This window comes from Pararge aegeria, chromosome 11 (genome assembly GCF_905163445.1).
Source record: "Pararge aegeria chromosome 11, ilParAegt1.1, whole genome shotgun sequence".
NCBI classification, from domain to species: domain Eukaryota; kingdom Metazoa; phylum Arthropoda; class Insecta; order Lepidoptera; family Nymphalidae; genus Pararge; species Pararge aegeria.
The window spans coordinates 3,292,502-3,318,881 of record NC_053190.1 but is presented as its reverse complement, the minus strand read 5'-3'; the positions used below and the strand labels follow the sequence as shown (position 1 = coordinate 3,318,881).

At 35.0% G+C, this 26,380-nt stretch overlaps 3 protein-coding genes across 3 annotated transcripts in view; 2 read left to right on the top strand and 1 right to left on the bottom strand.

Annotated features, from left to right (window-relative positions):
- The window catches only part of LOC120627376, a 434,081-nt gene that overhangs the window by 312,572 nt on the left and 95,129 nt on the right, over positions 1-26,380 (top strand). The window lies entirely within an intron of this gene.
- Positions 2,228-4,723, top strand: LOC120627764. The gene is made up of 2 exons (XM_039895790.1): positions 2,228-2,622; positions 4,035-4,723. Exons 1-2 carry the CDS (start codon positions 2,454-2,456, stop codon positions 4,655-4,657), a joined length of 792 nt encoding a protein of 263 aa, XP_039751724.1. The 5' UTR covers positions 2,228-2,453; the 3' UTR covers positions 4,658-4,723.
- LOC120627763 (protein ALP1-like) lies at positions 2,672-5,247 on the bottom strand. Its single transcript, XM_039895789.1, has 2 exons — positions 4,720-5,247; positions 2,672-3,858 (listed from the first exon to the last, which is right to left on the bottom strand). The coding sequence occupies exons 1-2, from the start codon at positions 5,022-5,024 to the stop codon at positions 2,985-2,987; spliced, it is 1,179 nt and encodes a 392-aa protein (XP_039751723.1). The 5' UTR covers positions 5,025-5,247; the 3' UTR covers positions 2,672-2,984.

Sequence of the window (26,380 nt, the reverse complement as noted above, 5' to 3'; positions counted from 1 at the left end):
ATCATCATTATATTTTTTTTTAAACTTATGATAACTAACTATTGTGCGATAGTAATGTTGTTTTTTTTTTTTTTATAAAATGCTCTATTTTTTTAAATAACAATGAGTCTGATGCAAACACTATCTTCTCCAAAGGGTCACGAATGATATCATGCTGATAAACAGTAAGGTTGACTGACTTTGCAATTAAAAGGGTATTACAAACTTCCAAACTAACTTTGAAAGGAAAGGTGGCGGCTATCCCACCAACAAAAACATTCCTAGTTGGGTTGATGTCGGACAGGCGGTTGTAAAAATATGCAAAAACCGAAACAAAAAGTTTCTCGACAAGTTTGGAAAATAGTACCTATATATGTTGAACTGACTACAACGTTAAATAAGAAAAGGGCAAAAATTTATAAAAAAACGCATATCTTTTATATTGTTAAAAATTAAGGCTCAGAAATAACATATATAATTTGACGGTCGGGAAAAGTAGCACCACATGGGTTTTATTTTCGACATTTTGGTTCGGAGCCCTAAAAATGCTCCAAGCTCAGATCCGCGCAAGATAAAAAAGTTAGTTACTCGCTTAACATACGCCTAGTGAGATCGCGCCCTAAGCCTCTGGAAGTCTAGATTATTATAAAACTCGTTAGAAATTCCTTTACCAGTCAAAGGATTTTTGAAATACTTACTTCATCAATTTCCCAAGAGCTGAAATACTTAAAAGTCTTTATTAGAAATCGACAGGCAACGAAACTTATAGAGTAGACTGTAGACACGAAGATGTTTCAACGTTTATTAGTAGCAGATAGGACAAATGAACGTAGGTCAAAAGATAAAGAGTCATTTAAATAGGTTTTATTTTTCTCAATTCTAGACACAGAATTAGGAACATACAAAAACCGTGTACACTATAAATATTGAAACATTAAAAACCACTCTACTTTAGTAGTGTTACGGGGGGCGTTTTCCCTGTTTTTGGACACGAAGCATTTACTGCAATTATGGCTGAATGAGGGTTCTGTATGTACTTAATTCTGTGCTTGCAGCTAAAAATAAAACTTTCATTGGAATATAAGCTTCAACGTTGCAGGTTCTGAGTTCAAGTCTATGGGTTCGATTCCCACTACTGGAAAAATGTTTGTCTGATGAACATGAATATTTTCCCGTGTCTCTGATTTTATATGTATACTTTAAGTATTTATATATTATGCATAAAAATATTCATCAGTCATCTAAGTACCCATAACATAAGCTAAGCTTACTTTGGGGCTAGATGGCGATGTGTGTATTGTCGTAGTATATTTATTTATTTATATACTGAAGAAGACATATTGTGTATATCCACTCTACTCTTGTACATCTCTTTGCTATAGACAGAAAGTTGCGAACTCGGGAGGGAAATGTTATTACTCGGAACGGGTCTGTCACGTTCGACAGATAGCCCGCTGAATATTAAAAACACTGTACTCGAAGTGGAAATTCTTGTCGTATAAAAATTGTCTTTATAATGTATGTTTATGGCTTCGATTAATAAAATATAGCAGATTTGATATCAGTCGAGAAAAAGTGTCAGTGGAAAATAGGATCTCGATCACTATTTTTGTTACTTTCTTACTCTTCTCTAAGAATATCTGCGCGTATCATTAATTATTTTCGATTCATGTAAATGTGATATTATTGTGAGTGTGCGTGTGTGTGTGTGTATGTATGCGCGTGTACACGTGTTTGTGTGTGTTTGTGTGTACATAATAGTAACTTAAAAAAAAATCTTTTCATTTATGGTAATATATGTATGTTAACAATCGCTATCACTACTGAAAATGTTGCAGTTGTATAAAAATTAACTCTAGTGAACTTAACAATGTAAATATAGCTTGTCTTTGTGTAAGGTTAAGGCGAGGGGCGTCAGAGCATCCAGTGTGACCGATTCACTCCATTGCTCGCTAAAATGTTTTTAGAATAGCGAGCATATTTAAGGATATACGAAGGTTTCGTTTTAAGTTACCAAAAAAGTTCAAGAAGCTCAGGGGCTACAGACATAGAAAATATATAGATAGTTATACATAAAGGGTTATATGAACTATAAAATAGCTCAGTTATGTTTTTTTTCGATGATGCGATGCTTAGTTTTCGCAAAAGACAATCTGCCAATGTGGCCAGTATCTACCGTCGCACACGGAACGCGGTGTTGCTAACACAAGATGGCTAATTCGTTTTAAAGTAAGGGCGCTTGTACACGCTAAGAAAAAACGCCGGGCGTACCTAAGAATTCGTGTCGTAACTAGAAAATAACTGTGTACACTGCTCGCAGCGGTGCACGAAAAAAAATCTTGTCTGCGCAAGACACGACGCGGCGAACGTTGTTGCGGAGCGGCGGGGGGGCGGTGTAGTAGGGTTGAGCCAGCCCAGTTTTTGTTGTGCGTTGTGCGTTTGGTGTGGACGTGTATTGCAGCGTAGAGTACAAAATGGCTGATGAGTTACTTATAACTTTAGTAGAAGGACGACCGGTATTGTGGGACAAAACTTTAGACATATATAAAGATAAAAGACTCACATACGAAGCATGGAGAGAAATATTTACTATCTTAAACAAAGACTTCGACGAAATGACAAATGTCAAAAAAAATGAATATGGTAAGTACATACAACATATTACTATCTTTTTACAATTTTCAAAAATACAGATTACTAGATATATTCTATATAGCTATATATTATTATAAATATTAATCATTGTCGTTACCCACATTAAATACATCTACAATAAAAGATTTAAGTTGCAAGCAATCATAAGTTCAATAGCGCTAAGTAGCATACGGACACGGCTTTGCTAAAAACGATAATGACTAATACTTATAATAAAATACGTATAAACATGAAAAAAAATATAACATGTAATTGTTTATTTAAACAATATGGCAGGTAAGAATAATTCCTTGTTTCACACTTTTTGGATTAAAATTTAGTAGTCGGGTTTTAGTTTTAGAACTTATTTTTTATGTGTATTTATCTTGCCATGGCAGTGATCCTTCATCAGAGGAAAAATATTCAGTATATTTTTGACGAATTTCGTCTGCTGTGAGATTATTGCCTTCTAAATGCAATGGACTATTTAATCGGTCTCGATTGATTAAAGGCTCAACGTGACCTTCTTCTGTATGAATAAAATTTTGCAAAACGCAAGTAGTTTTTACAATAGCAACTGTTAAATCGAGACTTAAGTTTAAAGATCGGTGCAGAATTCTCCATTTGTTGGCCATTATTCCAAATGCACACTCGACGTATCTTCTTGCCCTTGTCAAGCGATAATTAAATATCTTTTGTTCTTTTGTGAGTTCGTTACCACCGTAGGGTCGAAGTACGTTAGCATGAAGTGCGAAAGCTTCATCAGCTACAAAAACATATGGTAATATATAGTTAGTATTTATTATAGAGCATGGGGATGGTATGTTTAACGTATTGTCAACAAGTTTTTTCCAAAACTGTGTTTCTTTGAAAACATTTGAATCACATTCTTTACCATACGACCCTACATCAATAAAAATGTAATTGTAGTTGGAATCCACAATAGCCATGAGAACAATAGAAAAGAAATGTTTATAATTTAAAAACATTGATCCACTTTCTTCGGGTTTAATTATTCTAATATGTTTCCCGTCCAGTGCTCCAAGACAGTGTGGAAAATTGGCATTTATTTCATATCTTTGTGCTATATTCAACCATTCTTCTTGTGTTGGCATCCGCATATAAACTGTAGATAATTCTGACCAAATATGATGAGTAACTTCACGTACAATGTTCGCTATTGTTTTTATTCCGATTCGAAAATCGAAATGAAGACGTGCGAAGGTATCTCCAGTTGCCATGTATCTGTAAAAAATTGTAACAATGTCTTAGAGCAAGAACACACTTGCAACTTGCAGTGCGATTAATTGCAAGTGTGTTCTTACTCTTACAATGAGGTCATTTCCTTTTTTATATGAAGTTTATGTCTACTTGCAATAGATGGTACCTACTTTCTAACGGTAGTTCGTTTTTTGTTTCAGCAAAGTCTACAGCAAAAAAATGGACAAGTTTGCGAGATAGGTGGATGAAATGTCACAGAAGACTTAAAGAAATGAAATCGGGATCGGGTGCTAAGAAGATTCGTAAATGTGATTTTTACGACGAAATGTTATTTTTGACAAAAATTGTAACACGCCGAGACACTGAGTCAAATATACCCGAAACAACAAACGTGGAAAAAAGTCCCGTAGAACATACACCGATCGCGAAAAAAAAGAAACAGGATGTTAGCGAGGTGGACAAAAATATGGCAGAATTTATAAAGGCTGTTACCAAAGAAGAAGAGAGCCGTGCCATGTCATTTTTTAAAAGTATAGCTCCGAGTGTTGATAAGTTCAGTGATGAGGAAATGGTGGATTTCCAGTTTGAAGTTTTAAAACTTGTGCGTTCTACGCAACAACGAAAGGGAAGTGATGTTCATCATACTCGACATACCGGCCCATCATACTCGACTCGACCAGGTTACAGTACTCAAAAATCTACATCCATTGAATTTGACACCGAAACTATTAGTAGTGTGGAAACATCGCATACAGATGAATTTCACTTTGACTTTTCTGAAGAATATGAACATGTGGAGTCTGTTGAATTTGGAAACATGTAACACTTCAAAGACATTTATTATTGTATAACGTTCAAATCAATATGCTTAAAAAAATTACTTACCTTAATGTTACGGCCAATCTAATGTATGGAGGAATACTTTCTCGCATTTTGGTATTTTCATGTCGTATATTATTTTCTATTGTTGTCAAAAGCTTGTCAAACGTAGACATTTTCATGCGAAAATAATCCACAAATTTTTCCTCATGTTGTCGCATGACACGGTAAAGGGTAATGAACCCGCCAAACTCATTTTTCTCTTGTATAATTGGATGAACCCAGTAAAGTCTCTTGTTTTTTGTTTCCTTTTTTATTTTGTTATAATAATAATATGCAATTATCATTCTTTTTTGCTTTGTAGTTAACATTTATATAAATAAACGAAACTCACTGATTACACTTGTTATTACTTGCGCGCCCTACGCCCGACTGTCGACTGCACGAAAAGAATCGTGTCGTGTACACGTTTCCATTGGTCTTGTCTGCGGAAGACACGAAAAGTTTTCGTGTGTGGAACAGACAAAATTCTTGTCGTCTACACGAAAAATTTGTCTTGTCTGTCGCAGGAACGGCAAATTTTCTTAGCGTGTACAAGCGCCCTAAGAGTGTGAGATGGTGATACCAAAATAATACCTGGTTAAGTTTATAGTCGGCTTTTTCTTAGATAAGAGTGCGCTTGGAATAATATAAAAATGTATGAACTTGTTAAAAATGTATGTATGATCTATTTGAATAAAGATTTTATTATTTGATTTTATTTCACAATGAAAATTATTCTGTCACAAGCTGACCATCGTGGAAAGCTTATTATTTATCTTATTCAAATATATAAAGCTGTAGAGTATGTTTGTTTGTTTACTTAAACGCGATGATCTCGGGAACTACTGGTACAATTTCAAAAATTATTTCAGTGTTGGTTTTAGGCTATTTTTTCACGCTAAGGCCAAAAGGGGCACACCCATGAGCTTCCACTGCGTGCGGGGCGTAAACGTTTTAAGCTTCGATAAAATCTTGTATGACAAAGTTATTCCCCTTTAAAAGTTCTTAAAAAAGTCCGTCTATTTTTTAATTTTGACTTATACGCGGAGAAAGCCGCGAGAGACCGCTAGTTGAAAATACTCGCTTATAATATTAAACAAAATTCCTTTTTGATAATACATAGGTTTAAAAACATTTGTTCTCATAAATAATATAATATCTAGTGTAATACAAAACTAGCAGCGTTAACTAATAACAGCTTTTAGTAGGTAAATGAAGAAGTGGCGCGTTTTTATTATTAGCAATCATCGTTTTTATTATTTCTTCATAATTATCATAGAAATGATTTAAACAATTTCTCTAAAATGTCTTTAGCTAGACTATTGTATACATGTAGACATTAATCTTATATTATAAGATAAGTACATAAGTAAAACTGTCAGGGGCTCAGCAAACAATGTAAAAAGCGACTATTATTTTTAACGAGTGCATTTGAATGAATGACTCGATAAAGGTATGAAGTTTCACTGTCCACTGAGCGCAGGATGCGCCGGCGCGGCGTCGACGCATTAAAATAATAAATCCATCTGATTAAACAACTTAATAGCCTGCCCTTGATTGCTTACCCATACAGATATGAATAAAATATCGAATCTGCCTTTAATCACTAGTGGCGTAAAGCTCAAATTCGATGGTAAAACACGCTAAGTTTAAGTTTGTAAATGCGATTCATTGTTTTACTATCAGTGTACTCTGTATGAATGCTTTTTAATTGACTACCAAAATGAAGGGGCTATATAGTAATTATGCTTTTGTATGTTCAATTGTCCGTTACTGACATTGCACTCAAGCCATCGGTTTAGTTTTTATTTAAACCGACCGAGGAGTTTTAAAGCTCAGGCTAGCAAAACAAGGCAATCTTTAAAATTTATTTATTTTTATCGCCATAATTTCAACTTATAACAATCCTCTGCAAACATTGGTCTTTTGTAAGGGCTTCCACCATGGCACAGTCGATTGACTCCTTACTCCTACTCGCTTAATGTTGTCTCTCCCCCTAGTGAGGGTGTTCAGGGTCACCACTCTAACATCTTGGGGTCATCCACCATGACTTGCACATTGCAACTTTAGTCCACTAAGAAAGAATTATTAAGAATTCAAAATAATTCAAAATAAAGGTTTGAAATATCTATTTAAATTTACTTTCCAATAAGAGTTGTAATTTACTTGTACAAAGCTGCGAACAAAACCTAGTCTAGTATAAATAAAAAAAGCTCTATGCAAAACGTTATACTAATCTAAAACAGCAGTGTAATAAAAAAATAAAGCTCACGGACAAAAGACCACCATTAGCTGACACAGAGCACTTAAAGCACACATCTAATTTAGATAAAGAGTTTTAGATAAACAGTACAAATCACTGAGCAGAAAAAACAGCTTAATATACCTCCTTTAGGATGCAAATAGCTGTATTAAATTTGCAATTTAGACCTCGATAGTACCACATAGAAGTTTTAAAATAAAAGAGAGAGCGGATATAAATGATCAAAGTTTGGTATTTAGAGAAAACAATCAGTGAGCTATATGTTCAAATATATTCTTGCAATGTTTTCCATTGATAGCCTTCTTTGATACCGTTTGTCCTATACATGTTATTATCTGATTTTAAGAAAATGACGTTGGTCTAAGACTGACAGTTTGAATGTACTTGCTCTCGGAGACTCACAAAGTACGCATAATCAAGAGTGAGGCTTAGAAGTCAGCATTTTACCTTGGAGTTGATTTATATATATAAAACAAAAACCTACGAAAACAAAGAAACTTGGAACTAATGGAATATATAACAAGGTATAAAAGGCTGTAGCTTAGTTATAAACTATTAGATGTTGATAACAAAAATGTAAATATAAATAAATAAATATACTAAGACAATACATCGCCATACTAAGATGAATAATATACAAAAATACTTGGAATATACATATACTGAAAACACCCAGACACTGAAAAACATTCATGCTCATTACACAAACATTTTCCAGTAGTGGGAATCGAACCCACGGCCTTGGGATCAGAAAGCAGGGTCGCTGCAAACTGCGCAAATCGGCCGCCAAAATGTATAAAGGATTTATGTTAAAAAGTGTAACTATCACCGTCACATGCACCAAAATATAAATATATAGTGTAGCAGCAAGCTAAGCTGTTAGGGGTATGACAGTTATATTAAACCCATATCCCTAATTAGTTGCTACGTAGAAAGACGCATAATCGTGCGGTGACACGGCTATCTCGAGATTACTGTAACTAGCCACGACTAAAGCCTCACCGATCAGACAAAAAAAAACTGCCCCTACCGATGAATAAGCCTGGGACCACCTAGTAATAAGACCACATTACTCACCACACGCCAAGAAGGTTAACCGTTTGCACTTTATATGTACAATAATTAATAGTTTGGGGAAAATAGTATAGCGCTATGTATATAGCTATATACATAGCGCATTATAGTATGTACGAACTTGTAATAAAATTTATTTGGCTAAACTATTTGTATCTGGCTGGTTTTGGTATCATTAAAAGATAAAATTTAAAAGAAGATAATTCCAAATTCAAATTAAGAAAATGTGTGATTTTTATTTGTTTTTCGTACTGTGAAGATGGGTGAATCAAATGAAGAAATTCGAAACATTTTAACATTTTACTACAAAAAAGTTAAAAATGCCGCGAAAAAAATTTGCGATGTTTATGGACCTAGTGCAGCGTCTGTGAGAGTAGCACAAATTTGGTTTGACATAATCATATCCCTACATACAAGATTGCAAAAGTTATCGAACAAAATGGTACCTACATACTCTAGTTAAATGTAAATAAACGATATAAAAAAATATTTTGAGTTTTCTTAAAAAATGCGAAGAAACTTTTTCCCCAACCTAATATTAAGTAAAAGTCTCTCTTTCATGACTTGCACCAATCAGACAGAGTTGGCAAACGCCGTGCCCAGAGCCTTCAGACAATGAAGACATCCCTATTGTAATGTTCAAATAGGTTTTATGCCACAAGATATTTAATTTTTTGCTCTGTATAGAACCCGTTTTAAATTACTGATGTGTTCGTGAAGTACTACTAAAATTAAAATTGAAATAAAAAACACAAAAACAAACTTGTACATCCAATTGCGTCCACAGTGTGCCAATTAGTGCAGACTGAAGATATAATATGGAAAAGGTCACTCGACGAATAGATTTGACGTTTCAAAAGTGTTTAGGAAATTCGGTTAAAAATTAAAACTCTGTGACTGAAATTCCTATAAAATAAGTAGGGTTGTGCTATATTTATGAGCACACAGAAAGTAATATAATGTTGTGTGAGTTGGCCGTTGAACATTCTTTATACGGCCACACAAAACTAACTATAATAATAAAGAAATCGCAATAAGGAACCTCAGACTTGGCACAACTTTTAGATTTCATTACTTTTTAGACATAAACAAGCAGATCCATCGAGACTTGGCTAGTTTTTTACAGGACGTTTTTGGTGGAATTATAACTTACATGACGTGTTAACAATAATCGTTCATGCCCGCCAACCCAAATATAAGCAGCATGAAGGGTCTAAGCTCTAAATCCCACTTTCTTGTTGAAAATGAGTTCTGTGCATTAAAGATATTTAAAGGCTGGATAAAAAGGTTTTTGTAAGTTTTTCGAACATATTGTTTTTAAATTGTGAAAACAAGAAGCAGTATAAAGAACAAAATATTAAACAACACGTAATAATTAGTATGACTTCTATCAAGATCGTCGTATCGTGAAATCGTGCCCTTTCACAAGCCGAAGTTTACAAGATAATGTTCCAATTTTATTGTATTTACGGTATATAGATCTATAAACTAAATTGACAGGCCTAAAAGAAATGCTGTCATTAAAACAACTTTTTCAGTGGATAGCGCTATTATCCAACTTATTAGTTCCGTTAAGTTGAGAAACTTATATACAACAGAATTGGCACGTCTATGTAGTACGCGAAACAGTTAACACTATTTGAGAATAATAATAAAAACTCAGGAATTATTATTGAAAGTTAAGTCCTTTTTAATCGTAATAATTGACGGACCCACCTGATAGTATCTAACTGGAAAAACATCACGCAACATTTCGCAGAGCATGTGAGGAACTCTTCCCACCAAGTGCCAAGTGCCATCAACTTCAAACGTAGGTTTCAAGACTCAGGTGTTTGTAATTACACCGAGAACCATGCCAATTACACCAGAAGCAGACCGAAACACAGCTATGCTGCTTGGCAGCAGAGATAGGCACGGCGGTCATGAGAAGCTCTGCGATTCCTAAAATAAGTAGTGTATTTTTATTTATGCCTATCAAAAAAATTATAAGCTTAGAGCAAACAAACGTTCGTTATTTTACCTGACGTGTTTGGGTAAAAGACTATTAAATATAAATATACTACGACAATACACATCGCCATCTAGCCCCAAAGTAAGCAAAGCTTATGTTATGGGTACTAAGATGACTGATGAATAATTATTTGAATAATATACATAAATACTTATAATATATAGATAAACACCCAGACACTGAAAAACATTCATGATCATCACACAAACATTGTCCAGTTGTGGAAATCGAACCCACGGCCTTGGCTCAGAAAGCAGGGTCGCTGCCCACTGCGCCAATCGACAGTCAAAATTTTATCTGGTTCCCTCGTATACATAGTTCAAAGGTGTGTGGAGTCCACCAATCCTCACTGGGCCAGCGTGACGGACTACGGCCTTACAGTGGCGTTCCTAGTGTCTTGAATTAGAGCAAGCCCAGTTACATATATGATTAATTTGACTCATCATACGACCTGTATGAGGTAGTTTTTGTTGTGCCAAATTACAAACATCAACTCATCTTACATAAACTCAATGACACTACTGATTATGGCCTACAAGCGAATTATGATAAGAAATTTCGATTGATAATTAAAGCCGGGATTTTCGGCTTCTATGGCAGTACCGCCTTAACCCCTTCACATTATCGGAGGAAACCCGTGGCCTGTAGTGGGCCGGCAATGTTGTAGTAGCTGGTGTATGGTGGTAGTTTATATACCTACGTATATAAGTGGCAGTATTAGATAAATCCAAGTCCATAATCATATATTCCACTAATGCTTTTATTAAATGACGTGAAAAAGGTTTTCGGGAAAGGAAGTTAGTCATCGGGGACGGAAGAAAAATGTACGGATGAGGATAATCTAGCTAAGATAATTTCCACTCAAGTGGACCGATGTCGTCGCTACGTAGGTACGAGCAACGCCGCGGGGCGCGCTAACTGATGGGGACTTAGCGGGGATCTCTTAATTTATAGCATTGGATTGGTTGTGGTCCACGCTAAAAGCGAAAGCGAAAATAGAAAATTTAATCTTCACATATTTCGCCCATCTCCCTAGCACAGTTATGATTGTAGCGGTTTTACATCAGGGAGCTTCTAGGTTCAATCCTTGTAGAGGAAATTTGGCAATTAATAATTCCGGATTTTTCTCTGGTCTGGTTGGTTACCTATAGAGATTTAAGTGATTTAGCGTTCTGGTACGATGCTGTTTTAGGGATATTGATTTTAAAATTGTCTACTCCAAAACAGGTCAGCCCGCTACTATCTTAGAGTGCTTAAACACTTACCGCCAGGTACGATCGCAGTCAGAGGTTTACTTGTAATGTAATAAAAGTATTATTCATCATAGTTCCCTAGAGCTTATTAGGGCTAGCAATAATAATATCTCCCAAAGATAGGCTTATTCAGACCAACAAAAACTGAATCACAAAAAAGAAATGTTATTTCGCCTACCTTATTGCCTAATAAGGTAGGCGAAATCTTGAAAACATAAATGCACAAATATTTTAAAACTTCAATATTGACGTCACAAGAGGTTTAAGCTTTTTTATACCAATTTTATTTATACTGTTTTCTTTAAAAACAAAATATACATTAAAGCACGTAGCATAGTCCAAAGTAGTTACTGAGCTATGTTGCTTTTTCATTTTATTTAAAGTGAAATTTTTTATGTACACACATACATACACATAGAAACAGATTAGAGCTACAATAGATTTTAGCAGTACAAGAAGCTAGAATAACGTTATTGTGACTCTACGTAGTAACTTACCACCTTAACAATAAATAAGTAAACAAACACAAGTGGGCGTAATGTAAGTAATCTATAAGACGTCATAACTTATTTTATTTATATATATTAAAAACACTAATAAAAATTATAAAATCATAACTTATTTTGTTAAGTGGTAAAGTTTCTTCTTCAAGTCTTACATTCAGTTCAAGTAATAATATTGCGGTACTTACTTATTATAATAGTTTTACGGGCTGGATCATTACTATTATTGTTATCACTTTAGAATAAGAACGATTACATATATATACTACCTTTTTAGTTAGTTAACTAAAATCTAATGAACGTATGTTCATAATATATATAGCTAAAGCCGCTATCGCTTTTTATCTTGTACTGGACTCTGTCAAAATGTTATCTACAGACTCATAGTGGGTGAAATAATCTGATTTGTCCATTTGCCGCTCGTAGGACGGTAACAAACGGCCGCGGGTTCGATTAACAGGATTGCTTTTTGTACTATAACGACAGAGACTAGAGAAAAGAAAAATAAGGGATGAAATAAGGGACCAATTATCGATTAGTACTCTTCTTTGTAGATGCCTAGTGGAAAGGAGTTCGTAGTACACATACGAATAATGGCGCTCTTTACAGAATTATTTTAAGGTCACACATTACGAAAATTTGGTTCAATAAGTGGCGGAGGACCAATGAAGCATGCTACTCTCTGAAGCTTAACTTAGTGCTAAAATTAAACTGTCTATACACTATCTTATTTATCAGTTTCTTAAGTCTAACCTAAGTCATCATACCCTTCATTAGATCTCAACCTGAGACGTAAGTTATCAACTTAAAAGTCGTAATTTAAAAACTCCATGCTAATTTGACAGGTTACTGCAGTGTTGACGTTTGTAAATATATAAAAAACACATTATAACTCAACAATTATTAATTCTAAAGTAAACATCTCCTGAGGATGCTCCGGTGGAGCGAAACGTGCGTAGAGAAACGAAAATCTGTTTTTATGTGGAGTATAAAGATTGAAGAAATTATAAATTGCACAATACAGATTCTACTGCTTTCCGCAGTGTATAGCAAATTAATATTGTAAGTAAGTTCGTCGTAAATCATGAAATTCCGCAAAGTAACACCTGCTCCTATCTAGTTTTTTTAAATGAACACCAACTTAAAAGAAAAAATAAGATATTTAAAAGCTCTTAATGTCTCTGTAAGTTGCATTGAGTAAGTTAATAGAATACGCAAAATGTTTATGCATACCTTCGTTGCGACTGCTCCGTCTATCTTTTTTCTTTTTGCGAGTACCGATTATTGCTCCGTTAATAGCTAGAGAAAAACGAGCGTCTACTTGAGATATTGAACGTTAATCTTTGTTTGTGGAATTATATTTGCTTCTATGCAATTTTATTCGTTTAGTTTGTGAGGTAATTTGGTTATTTTTCTTTCTCGTTACTTTGTAGCGCTGGAGTGAGTAATGTTGTAGTTTTTGCGCCACCCAACCATGCCAACTTTGCTAGCTAAATTGGCAAAATTCGCAATGTGGCTTAAAGGAATGGCAAGTTGAAGTGGCAGAGGGCGGGTTATATCTGTCGTAAAACCGGTGGTTTAGTGGGAGGCTCCTTTTTAATTAAAAACAAAAAATACACCACTTACTTAAAGATAAGACCACAGCAGTCAAAGACTAATTTGTAAAGGAAAGAAAAAAAAATAGCTCCCAAACGTAGCTCCTCTTCTTGGCACGCATCGCTCATTACAAATAACATAGCATTGTTGAAAGCGCAAAGCTAGGCTGAGCTATAAAAATAAAACATTCTCATTGGTGGATATACACATAAGTTTAACATATCTCTGGTCCGAAAGTATCCTTATTCCAAATATCAGTTTGATACGTTCACATATCAACGTGCTCATTTGATACAGATAAAACAAATTGCAGATATTGCCCTAAAACATGTAAAAGCTGCCGCCATTTCGATCCGTAACTATATTTATGAGTGTTTGTAGCACTTATCGCGTCATCCCGTCGCGTCGTGTCGCAAATCTGGGTGCATTTGTAACTGCCCCCGGATTATCGGACCGCCCCGGGGCAAAAACGAGGACCGGCCAACGCCGAACATAAATTTACACCAATGATTCATGATTGCCGAAAGTTTTTTGCCCAGGCGCGTTAATTACGGTGACTTTTACGGCCTTAATGTATGCTAAAAGGCGCTGGAGGACAAGTGACATATAAACAAGCGTTTTCATGTTTAATCGATCGTTAAAGTTTAAAATGAATATTGAAATCTTATTTCTTTCGAAAATAATGTGAAAGTATCACATTATTTTAAACGTCACTTGGTAGGTACTCTACCATCGGTTCAAAAGATTTAACTAAAAATGAAATAGCAAGAAATTTATTTGCTGTTTTTTATACATCAACAATCGATAATCGATAATTCGTTAATCTTAATTATATTCAAATCTTTGGAGTGTAAATATGCTTGGCATTAAAATAATGACACCCATAAATTTACACTAATGAGTAATGAGGTACTTGAATTACGACCTTGTTTTATGCTAAAAGATGGTGGATGAGTAATAATATATCAGAAAGCTCTACATATGTTTCAATAATCGATCATTACTTACTTTATTTGTGAGAAGAATTCTCAGAACTCGTAAAATATTAAGATAAAGAATCATTTGTACTGTAGTCTTAGCATGAGTTAGCGTTTCGAATCGCAGTTGGTCTCGATAGTGTAAGTGTTGATGCAGTCTAAGATGGAACGCTCTCGCCAAGAAGATTACTATTTCATTTTAAGGAAACCATTTTATATTGAAGATGACAAGATGGTACGTTCCGGATCTTTGTGCAAATTAGAAACTAGATAGCAATGCACCTGTCGTAAGGTTATGACATAAGGTTATAACAGCGCATAGATACTCTTTTAATATTTTACAGTAAATTTAAAAAATCAGTCAGTTCGTTATGAGAGAGTTAAAAAAAGTACTGTAAAAAAGGATTTCCCTCGATTTCCATTGGATCCCTCGAGAATATACAATTTATGTAAATATGAGAATTTTGATGTCGGTCCATAATTCACAGAGAAATCAGTGTACTTCTCTTCTTCCTACCTTTATTACAACGTTATGTAGAGTTTGTAAAACATATTATCTTCTACAAATTTGAAAATTGGCTTGTTGCTTTAGTTTTTATATATTTATTACGGCCAACCATCCTTCTAACTTGAACCTTTCAGGGAATGGAAAAATAAGTAAAGATATATAAAAAATGACATATTACAGTCGAATATAAAACCTCCTCTGTTTTTCAATAATTTAAAGTTTCCTTAACGTTCCATTTTTCGATACTCAGAAACATATTGACGATTTCGAGCGGAAACTTTCATGCTAAGGGTAATAGAGAGGATTATAAAGGCAATTGATAGCTGAAGAAAGCTGCACCAATACTAATTGGTTCTCGAAGAAGAGGCGCCTATAAAATGGAAATGTCTACTTAATTGGTTGTCTATGATTGAAGCTTAACTTCTTTGTGGGGAATGTTCATTTATAACATCATAGAGCAAAGACTCATGAGTATATATATCCGTAAATAAATACATCCCTATCCATAGGGATAGGGATAGCCCTATCCCTGCTAATATTATAAAAGTCAATGTACACATATTCCTGGAAGTGTTAGAAATAATATAGGATACTTTTTATCCCGACATTTAGCTCGGTTCCTTTCGGAGAGGGGATGTAAGTTTCTGACGATTTTACACCATAACTCCGACAAATTATAACCGATTTAAATAATTATTTTTGCACTATAGAGGTTATAATATGTGTTTAATTTTGCCTAAAATTTGTGTAGATCTGATGAATGTGGTTGGAGATAGAGGGTAGAACTCCTCAGCGGACAGCAGCAAACACATTATTTAAGGCTTAGCGATACTGAATACTTTATTTTTTTTAGAACTACAACTAAATTGAATGCCATATCAAAAAACAAAATCAAACGCAGACGAAGTCGCGGGCAACAGCTAGTTATAAATATTATGTAGTCTTACCGACGATGCGTTACCTAAATGAGTTTTTGAGGATATATATGTAGTTCAAAGGGTAGAAGAGTTAGAATCCCAGCATGCACCTGTAACTTTTCTAAGCTATGTGCGTTTTTAGCAATTAAAATATCACTTGCATCAACGGTGAAGAAAAAAAAATACCATGAGGAAACCTGCATGCCTGAGAATTTTCTTGTTTGTTGTTTTCTTGTTTTCCACCGCACTTGGACAGTGTGGTGAACTATGGCCTTAACCCCTTCTCAATGTGGGTTGATATGATGTTGATCACTGCACAGTACTGTAACAATGATCTTTATCCACTTTACCAGCCTAATCAGGGCACGGGTTTCTTCTCATTATGGGAAGGAGTACGGCCGTAACCCGCCACGCTAGCAAAGCGCGCACGCATGCGATTTCCACAGGAAACCATCTCCCTTTCGGGGGGACCGATTTCGATCCCCGGCTACCCCGGATAGATGGGTATCTCTAGCTTTTTAGTTACATGCATTAAAGCAATTAATATCTTGGTTTAAGGTTGAAGGGAAACATTGTTGCAAGCCTGGGAGTTCTGCATAGTCTTCTCAAGGGTGTGTGAAGTCCACCAATCCACACTAGGCCAGGATGGTGGACTACGGCCCTTCTCTTTCTGAGATTAGAACCGTACCCGGTGGGCCGGCAATGGGTTTAAAATAGTAATGATGATGATGCAGGTTTCCTCAAGAATAAGGTTTCCTTTTCCAAAAAAAAGAAATGCGTTTTTTCGATCGAAAAATGTATGTATGTGTAAAACATGTGAATAAACGCTTCGCAAACGCATTTTTTATAGTACTTTCGAGAGTTTTATTACAATTAAGAAACTTAAACCATAGGTTAAACTAACGTCAATAACAAACAAACAACTCTTGCATCAATGACAAGCCATCTTAGGGTTTGCAATCTGAAATTAGTCCGCCAGGCTATTTGCACTCAAGGTGCGAAACAGCGCACAACGCATTTTGCGCCTTCAGCGACCATTCAAGCGTAAATGATACCCGGCGGCTTCCATACCGAGGATTAAAAAGCATTTGTTAATGCAAAACTCCAAATTGGGAACCTTTTTCGCTAGGTACCTCTATCGGTTTTCCATTGCAATAGACAAATGTATTACTAAGCTGCAGTCTGTAAAGAACTCGAATATTATAACACGCCTGTCCGAAAGAGTGTAATGGTTTTTTTAACATACACACATACACAATACATGAAAGGAACATGTCCTTTAAAATCCTTCCCAGTGTCCATCAACCTTAAGGTCTTAAGCCTTATGAAAATTAAGCTTAATTTGCTATACTCCGCGAACAGCAGCAGAATCTGTATGGTGTAGTTTATAATTGATCAGGAGATGTTGATGTTATTCATTGTCTCCTGAGGATATAGCAAATAAAGCTTAATTTTCATAATATATCATGGATTTCCGCAAAGTAACGCCTGCTTCTATCCAATACGTATCCTTATACTTGTTAAGTTAACAATTATTCATTGTAACGTCAACAAGTATAAGGATTGAAGTAATTATAAATCACACCATACAGATTCTGCTGCTGTTCGCGGAGTATAGCAAATTAAGCTTAATTTTCATAATATATTATGGATTCCCGCAAAGTAACGCCTGCTTCTATCCAATGTCTTAAGCCACATTTGCTTTTAATTACACCAGCACGCCCTTCAAACTGGAACACAGCAATGCTGCTTGGCGGCAGATAAAAGCATAGCAGTAGTACTTCTCCGGAGATCATCTGTGACATCATCATCATATCAACCATAATCGGCCCACTATGGGGCACGGATCTCCGCCCAATGAAAAGGGACACAAGGGATCGCAAAAACAATGACAAGGGGTTAAGGCCGTAGTTCACCACGCTGGGCCATTGCAAACTATAAATATAATAAAGATCCATATTCGTTAAAGAAAATGGTATCTTGTTAGTTACGGTAATTTATTTCAACGAAGTGAATAGTCTTATAAAATAAAGACACATCAAGGTCGCACCCCATAAATGTAAAGGAACACTAAACTGTATTCGAGAAGCGCAAAAATAAAAACTTTTAACGTAGTTTACGTTATGGGCAATTGATATAAAAGTGGGTGCCAAAAATATGGCACACGTAGTACAAGGAGGCAATTTGAAATTACGTCCGCTTCACTTGCTACCCTCCTCTAGACTTTTGACACGAGGCATTTGCGTTGTCATTTTCCCTCTGCCGCCATTTTTATTATTTTCTTTTCCTATTTCGAGATTTCCTCGGCGCTTCGCACGTGGGGTTAAAGCGATTTCTGTTTCTGGTTAGTTGAGAAATTAAATCAAATTCTGATGTGCACGTTCTTTTTGTTTCAGGTAAATTAAAAGAGACCAAGAAAGAAAGAGCTGAAATTGTGAGTAAATCCCCAACAAGGTGGGCAGATGACATCAAACGAGTCGTAGGGAGACAGTGGTATTTCGTTTTCCCTACAAAAGACCTATGTCCAGCAGTGGACATCCATTGGTTAACATAATGAGCGCTTGAAGTATTTACTTGATAAAATCAGAAATGAGGAGATCCGTAGAAAAACCAGAGTTACCGATTTAATTAATAATAATATATATTTATAAATAGCAGTGCATTGCTCTACTGGGATCGAACGATTATCACTGGCAGGTATTTTACAGCTAATAGACCTCATATAGTGCTAGTCGATCGACCAGTGCGCCGTGCAATAACTGTTGACATTACTGTTCCACATGACGATAATCTGGTGAAAGCTGAAAAGGAAACAGTATCTAAACAATTGGACCTTGTTCACGAGATTACCGCCATTTGGAGTATTGAGTTGACCATTATTGTTCCGGTAGTCGTTTCAGTCAATGCCGAAAAGATTCGACCAACATCTTAAGAAGCTTTCAGAAGGCAGTGCATTCAAAAGCCCCACAAGCGGAAAAGTGCATGTTTTTTTATAGTTTTAGTTAAGAATAAAATAAAAACAATATAGATGATAGAAAAGGAATCATATTAAAAGCGCAGTGTTGATAAATCTCCCTCAAGATGGCAGATGACGTAAAACGAGTAGCACAGAGTCGTTGAATTCAAATGGCACAAAACCGTAGCGAGTGGAAATCACTACAAAAGACCTATGTTCAACAGTGGACGTCCTGCAGTAAGGATAATGATAATGACGATGATAATTAAACAACTTTAAAATATTATAACGGTAAGGCTTCTTAGAAGCTCGCTCTGCTCTCATCTCTAACAGGATAGAAAATTCTAAAGATTGTAAACTGTATTGACTTCAAAGTGAAATCTGCTGAGTTTTTTGCCGGCTCTTCTCGGTAGAATCTGCCTTCTGAACCTATGGTAGAGTCGCTACAAAGAGACTGAATTGACGTTCAAATTCAAACTCTTTTATTTGCTTATGTGAGAAAATATTATAATATTATACATGTTTAGTCGCAATCACGACATGCAAAATTATAATTTGCTATACATCACCACTCAATTGCAAATATATTAAAAATAATAAAAATGATAATTATAAGAATGTCATACGTACACTATGATAGAATTATAAGGTGTATTAGTTGTATGTCATAATCAAAAATAGGAAAAAAAAAGTCTGAATTAATGTTTCGTGGCAAAGAATTGAACGTTTCAAAAGTGCTTATAAACTGTACTTGAAATAAATGAATATGAATTTTAATTTATTCGTTGCTGCAATAAGTTTTACTTCCTAAAGGACAAAGATTCAACATTTCAAATTTAATTTTCTAAAAGGTAACGGTGATCCATCTATATTTACAAAGATTACTAATAATAACTGAGTGTACAGAACTGGAGCCATATACTCGTAAATTGATTGATGATTTCAAAGCATTCCGATGCTCTGTGAAATTCATGCACAGTATGGTGGAGTGAAATAGCTTTTCGAAATGATATACCTACATTTACATGCCAAATTGGTTTTTACACTCTCCGCGTTTTAAAATATTTTTTATTTAGGAACCATTCAAACTAAATTATATTTGACAAAAATAATACAGATACAGATCTTGTTAAAATATAGACATAACTTTCATATTTTGTCGTTACAGACGTCCAAATATTTAAAATTAAACAAAAAAAAATGGAGGTATATGTTTAGACATATAAATCCATTTATTTCTGTTCATTTATATATTCCGAGTAAAAACAATAGGGGACTAGTAAGAATCCTATGTAGATATTCTTGGGCTTTTGTGAATCGGGGCTTAGTAGCTCGTATTTAAATAAAGCCGTACCATGGGTGACTAACTGACTGACTAATTTACTGACAGTCAACACGCATATTAACACCTTAGTTAATATAATTATAATTATACAAACATTTCAAATAACAGTTTGAATTTAGTATAGCTATCCTTATCAACAAATCCAAATTTAAATTCAAAAATGTTTCATTCATGACGACCAATCACAAGTACTTATGAAGCGTCAAAACATATTATATGTTACCATTAATTTTAGGCGATGGTGATAACTACATTCGTTAACTCAAAACTAAAGCTAGGAGGGTTCAAAACGCACCCTGGCCTTAAAAGAGCTCAAAACGAATTTAGCCGGGTTAAAAGAGTAGGGCAAGTATAGCACTGTTGATAAATCTGTGACCTAAAAATTTTGGATACGATTGATATTATTATGCGTATATATAGGCATATATAGAGCTAGAGATCTTATAGAAGATATAGAAGGATATTAAAGTTAAGTAAGTACAAACTACCTTATCTTATTTCTCTTATCGTATAAATATATTTAAATACCTAATAATAATGGAAAAAACCGCGTAGTCGATCTTGAAAACCTTTGCATTATTAACGTTATAATACACCTATTAGCAACAAACGATGTTAATACTTACGATGCGATGCGGTGGGTCGGGGTAACATGTGTAAGAATAGCGAACGTAAGTTTTAATTGGAAATGGCAGTTTTGATGGATGAAGAATATATTTTTTTTAATTTGTTCATTATTTAACTTCACTAAAACTTATATAGAAACCTGATTGTATTTATAAGTAAAGGTTTTTTGCGTTGCTCATAATAAATAAATTCATCATTCATTTCTAGTCAATAGTACTTATAAATTTGCTATAGGCAATATACTCAAACCTCTGATAAGTAATCAGAAATTATATGCAGACGAAGTCGAGAAAAACACCTACTATATAAATAAAATAATTAATAAATATACTACGACAATACACACATCACCATCTGGTCCCAAAGTAAGCGTAGCTTGTGTAATGGGTACTAAGATAACTGATGAAATTTTTTTTATGAATAATATACATAATTACTTATAATATTTAGATAAACACCCAGACACTGGAAAACATTCATGTTCATCACACAAATATTGTCCAGTTGTGGGAATCGAACCCACAGCCTTGGACTCAGAAAGCAGGGTCGCTGCCCATTTCGCCAATCGGCCGCCAAAGATATCATATATCTTACCACAAACCTTCGTTAGTAGGTTAATATAATAAATAAGTATTATAAGCACTCAATTTAGCGTTTTTAAAGGCCTCCTTTTATCCGGTTCGGCTAAATCCGGGACGTTTTTCGACATAATCTGGCGATCCGGGGCCGAGGAGTCAATTAAACTGATCCGGGTATACAAGCATGAAGGGAACGTGGGCTGAGCTATAATGGGAATACTCCTTATAATAGAATGTGTTGATTTAGCTTCCCGAAATATCACGTTGCTAACCTGCTGGTATGGACGATGTGCTTGAGTTCGTAACTTTTAATTTGAGTGATAAGCACAACCCTTCGTTGGTCTAGTGATTAGGGGGTCGAGCAAAATAACAAACGTAAACGGCGATTCAAAGGATAATAACTCTCGAGTCCACAGTGCACTTTATGGTTTAAAACAGAGAGAGCTAAATTAGTTTTATTCTTCGAAAGCCTCGTAACAAGTAAGCATGGACCAATTTCTGTCCGACCAACTTCACGGCTCTGGAAACGAGCCTTTTTAGTTATTATGATGAATCGCTTACAGATAACATAAGTTAAGAAATTTTTACAACGAACACAGATAATATAGGTATATTATTGGGTACGTTTACAATAATGGTAGCTAAAAACAACAGGCTATCCATTTACCGTCAACGATTCGTCAACTATTACAAATTACTAAAATAAAAATTAAGATCCGAAGAACGCGCAGCGCACCTTTGATATTTAGCATCACTCCTTCAAACTCTTAACCTGGGTGGCCTGCTAAGTTTCTAAAGTGATCTTGGCTGGCTGGAATGACTTAGCGAACAGCTGCATCAGTGATCCAACGCACATCCGATGGTCTAAGACTTGTGTGAAGCCAGGCCTTAGAAGCGGAAGAAGAAGGTAATTGACGGCCGATTGGAGCAGTGGGCAGCGACCCTGCTTTCTGAGTCAAAAGATGTGGGTTCGATTCCTACAAAAAAATGATAAAAGTTTGTGTGATGAACATGATTTTTTTTCAGTGTATGGCTGTTGTTTATCTGTATATTATAAGTATTTACGTATATCATTCATAAAAATATTCATCACTCATCTTAGTGCCCGCAACAGCTAGATATGGCGATGTGTGTATTGTAGTTCAATTAAGCGTTAAGCTGGCATCAGCATATGAAAGATCTAGTATTCATTAAAAATAATAATTTAAATTAAAAGCTTCGCGTTTTAACAAATAGTACTTATTTCAGTCTTGTATTATTTATCTGGGTCATAATTTCATTTATCAACTGGTGCATGGAAACAGTTCACTCCAGGGAAATATGCGTCGTGCAACTGAAAGCCTTTCACTGGATATTCTATTTATTCGAATACAAAACGGCATTTTTTAGCATGTTGTTGATTGCTTGTCAATATCAAAATTATCATCATTAATGTTATCAGCTCAATTTATGTCCCAGTCTTCGCATTGGCCTCATGTTTGTAGAGCTTATACCCACCACGCTTCGTCCCACCCACGTTCAGTTGGTGGATTTATGTGACTTAGGTAGTTAGGTACAAAACATGTTATGATGAAAATCATTAACAGTTAATACTTCTAAATTACATGACCACGTTTTGGACATACCTATGTGCTAGTGTATTCAAACTCATCCATAGTCATAAACTTGTTCGACGAGGTGTCAAATAAGTTATCACTATGTATACTTCAAATTTTATTTTGAAAACACTTTATCATCACCATATCAACCCATTACCGGGCCACTACAGGGCACGGGTCTCTTCCCACAACGAGAGGTGGTTAAGGCCGTAGTCCACCATGCTGGCCCAGTGCAGAATGGTGGACTCAACACACCTTTAAGAACAATCCGTCTCCGTTGTAGCAAGTGTTATTTTAATTACTTAAAACGCACAAAGTTGGAGGTGTGTGCTGGGATTCGAACTCGGCCCCCCGAAAGTGAAGTCGAGCTCCTACCCACTGGGCTATCACCGCTTTAGAACACTTGTATTAAATAATAAATTTGAATTCCCTTTATTTTTTTAAGCTTTAAAAGTTTAGACGTCAAACAGTAGTGGAGCCTAAGCTAAAGAAATTGGCAAATAATATGACTTCAAAACAAAAACAAAGTTAAAATCAAGTCATTTGTTGTAAATGATTTATATAATATTGGCCATCGCTCTTCAATACCCATATATCGTCGTTCCCACGAGTCAAATACTATCTTATTACTGGGGCAGTAACATCTTGCGTTCTGAACTCACCCCTCTCAAAATATTACCATGTTTTTATTCCTTTCGAAAATCTTTAACCAGTCAATTTTATACCTTACCGTCCTCAGTTTAGAATAACCGTTTAATTGGTTGTTAGCAAAAATAAGTTTGTTGATATAAAAATCTGTTACAAGTGTTTGGAATGACGTAGCAGTGCATCAGAGGTCATGTTCCCCGTAGTCTGGGGATCGTATTAAACGGTCCAATGGGCAGGTAAATATTCTAAATGAAAACAAATTTAACTCTCCGTAATGTCATTGATGCTTTTTTGGGGGAGTGAGTTAGCAGGTGTAAAGTTTTGAGGATATTCATCAACCCTCGACGCTATCCTATAATAAGAGTTTTTTATGAATTTAACGTGAGTATATTATGTTATGTTTGTGGCACTCCATCTTGGCAGGATTGTGATGCTTTTTTTTATTCGAAAGCTGACCATTGTTAATTTATTTAGTGTTACTTTTCAGGTCTTTCATCAGCTCATTTCCTACTTGGCCAAAAGGACTTACTAACGCTGGTCTGATTTATTTCTTTGGTGTATGTAGCGGTGATAACCAAGTGGGTAGAAGTTATACTTTCGGGAGGCCGAGTTCAAATCCCAGCTCTAACTTTTCTAAGTTAAGTGCGTTTTAACCAATTAATTTTAATTGTTTAAAACGCAATCACCGTTGTGATTTTTTAGTTAATAATACAATGGTGAAGAAAAGCATCGTGAGGAAGCCTGCATGCCTGAGAGTTCTCGATATTGTTCTCAAATGTTCCCGACAATGTTCTGTGTGGAGCCCAAAATTCCACACTGGGCCAGCGCGATGGACTATGGCCTTTACCACTTCTCAACTTTAGTAGGCTGGTACAACACAGATATATATAGTTTTAATTTTATTTATTTTACCGTAAGGAAATATTTATTAGTTTATTTTATATGTGTACTCTAATTATTAATATGTATGTACTGTTACTCGTGGATTTTTAGAACTTTGCGCACTGCTATAAGGATTCATATGTGAGTCAATTCCTCATAATGGTTGCCTGGAAGAAATCACTATAAGTGATGCCTTTTCACACCAATTTCAATGACTTTGTTCTCTTTTATTTATTTCTGTGTTGTTCTTGTGTGCAATTAAGTATTTTTGATTGATTGATTGATGAACGGGTCGATCGCCTAAAACCGTGACATTGCAAAAAATTCTAATATTACCAAAGGAATACTCTAAGTAGGTAATTAGGCATTCCTACTCGTATTTATAAACGAACCATTTACCTATGTAACGTATCGAATTCAGCGCGATCAAAGAACTTTTCTAACCAAAAGAAGAGGCGTCGATAAAGGCTTGCAAATGAGGCAGCGTCAAATGAGTGGCCTCCAAAGGTCCCTCTAATTAATAGAGAAAATTGTTTGTCAGAGTTCCCCCCACCTCCCCGGCACTAATTACTCCGTCCTACTAAAATCTTTGGTCGAAATCATTGATATACGCAACATAGATATATAGTTTTGAGATAATAAGGGCTGATTCAGATCTAGAGTAATGCAAAAACAATGCAACCAGTCCAGTTGTAATCCTTTCCTGTACGCGGGTAATATTGTAATAACTACGGCCCTACTTTTCTTAGCGTGAATAGTTTTTGTGAAAACCGAAACTAGCTTTATAAAAGAAATAACAGTGCAATTTAATTTTTTTTATGTTAGATTATGTCTGGTAATTTGGTTTTCTATAACGATATTTTGGCTTCTATGACGTAATTGTATTATGTATTTAGTTGGTACTTAGTAAAGTAAAAATAGATTTCGCATATTTACAACTTCAGTGACCCAGTAAGGCGAAACGTGTTGCAATCATTCATTTGCTTTGCTTCAGTCTTCGTACAATATTTGCAGTTCCCTGAGTAAACGGAAGAAACACGCTTTAATTTATTATTTCAAGCTAGCACGAGTGAGTGAGTAAACAAGGATACGATGTAAACGTTAAAAAAAAATCATAAAAACCAATGGCAGATATTATGACTTTCACACAAAATAATAAAACATGCATCTTATATGACAAAAGAGTTTTATACCATTTTCCATTTGGTTTTGAGCCGAATTTTTATTCATTTTTATTTATTTGTTTAAAGTAGTAGTTTGATGTAGATATTTAGAAACTTCATCATTAAAAAAATTGAGAAACTTATTATTTTTAGTTATTTTTATAATCGGTTGTAATTCGACCACATCGTTTACATAAATAACCATATTTTTTCTGCTTCTATCATTTTCTAAAAGCTGTTCGCTTAATCTTTCTTAGCCATGACGTCATTTGAAACTCAGCTAAAAACTAGTCGTGTTATGAAGCGCTTGTTATACACGACATCTACCGTGCTGTTTTAGATCCATTCTGAGTGTGTCACAGGCAGAAATATACTATCTACAAGAAAACAATCCTACTGAAAAAAGTATTATCTTTGTTACGGTAGGTAACGTAAATAAAATATGAACACATGATACTATTTAACCAAAAACACAGTATCTTTAGTTTTTGTATATCCATGATAGGACTCATGAAACCTTTGAAATATACAATCAGTCGAATGTTTTCAAGGGAAAAGATTCCGGGGCTCGGTCATAAAATTCTACTTGAACTGCGGTTTCAGATGACTCGATTAGTGTAATTGTTTTAACTTTAAAGTGTCGGTTGAATGTGAAATTAATATTTTTCATTCGTGAAATGAATAAATGCTGACATAAATAACCTTTTTCAGAGTAACAAAAATTAATTAACAGTTTGGATGCTGTGCTGATAATTTCATAAGCAGCAAAATATCTATAGACACTTT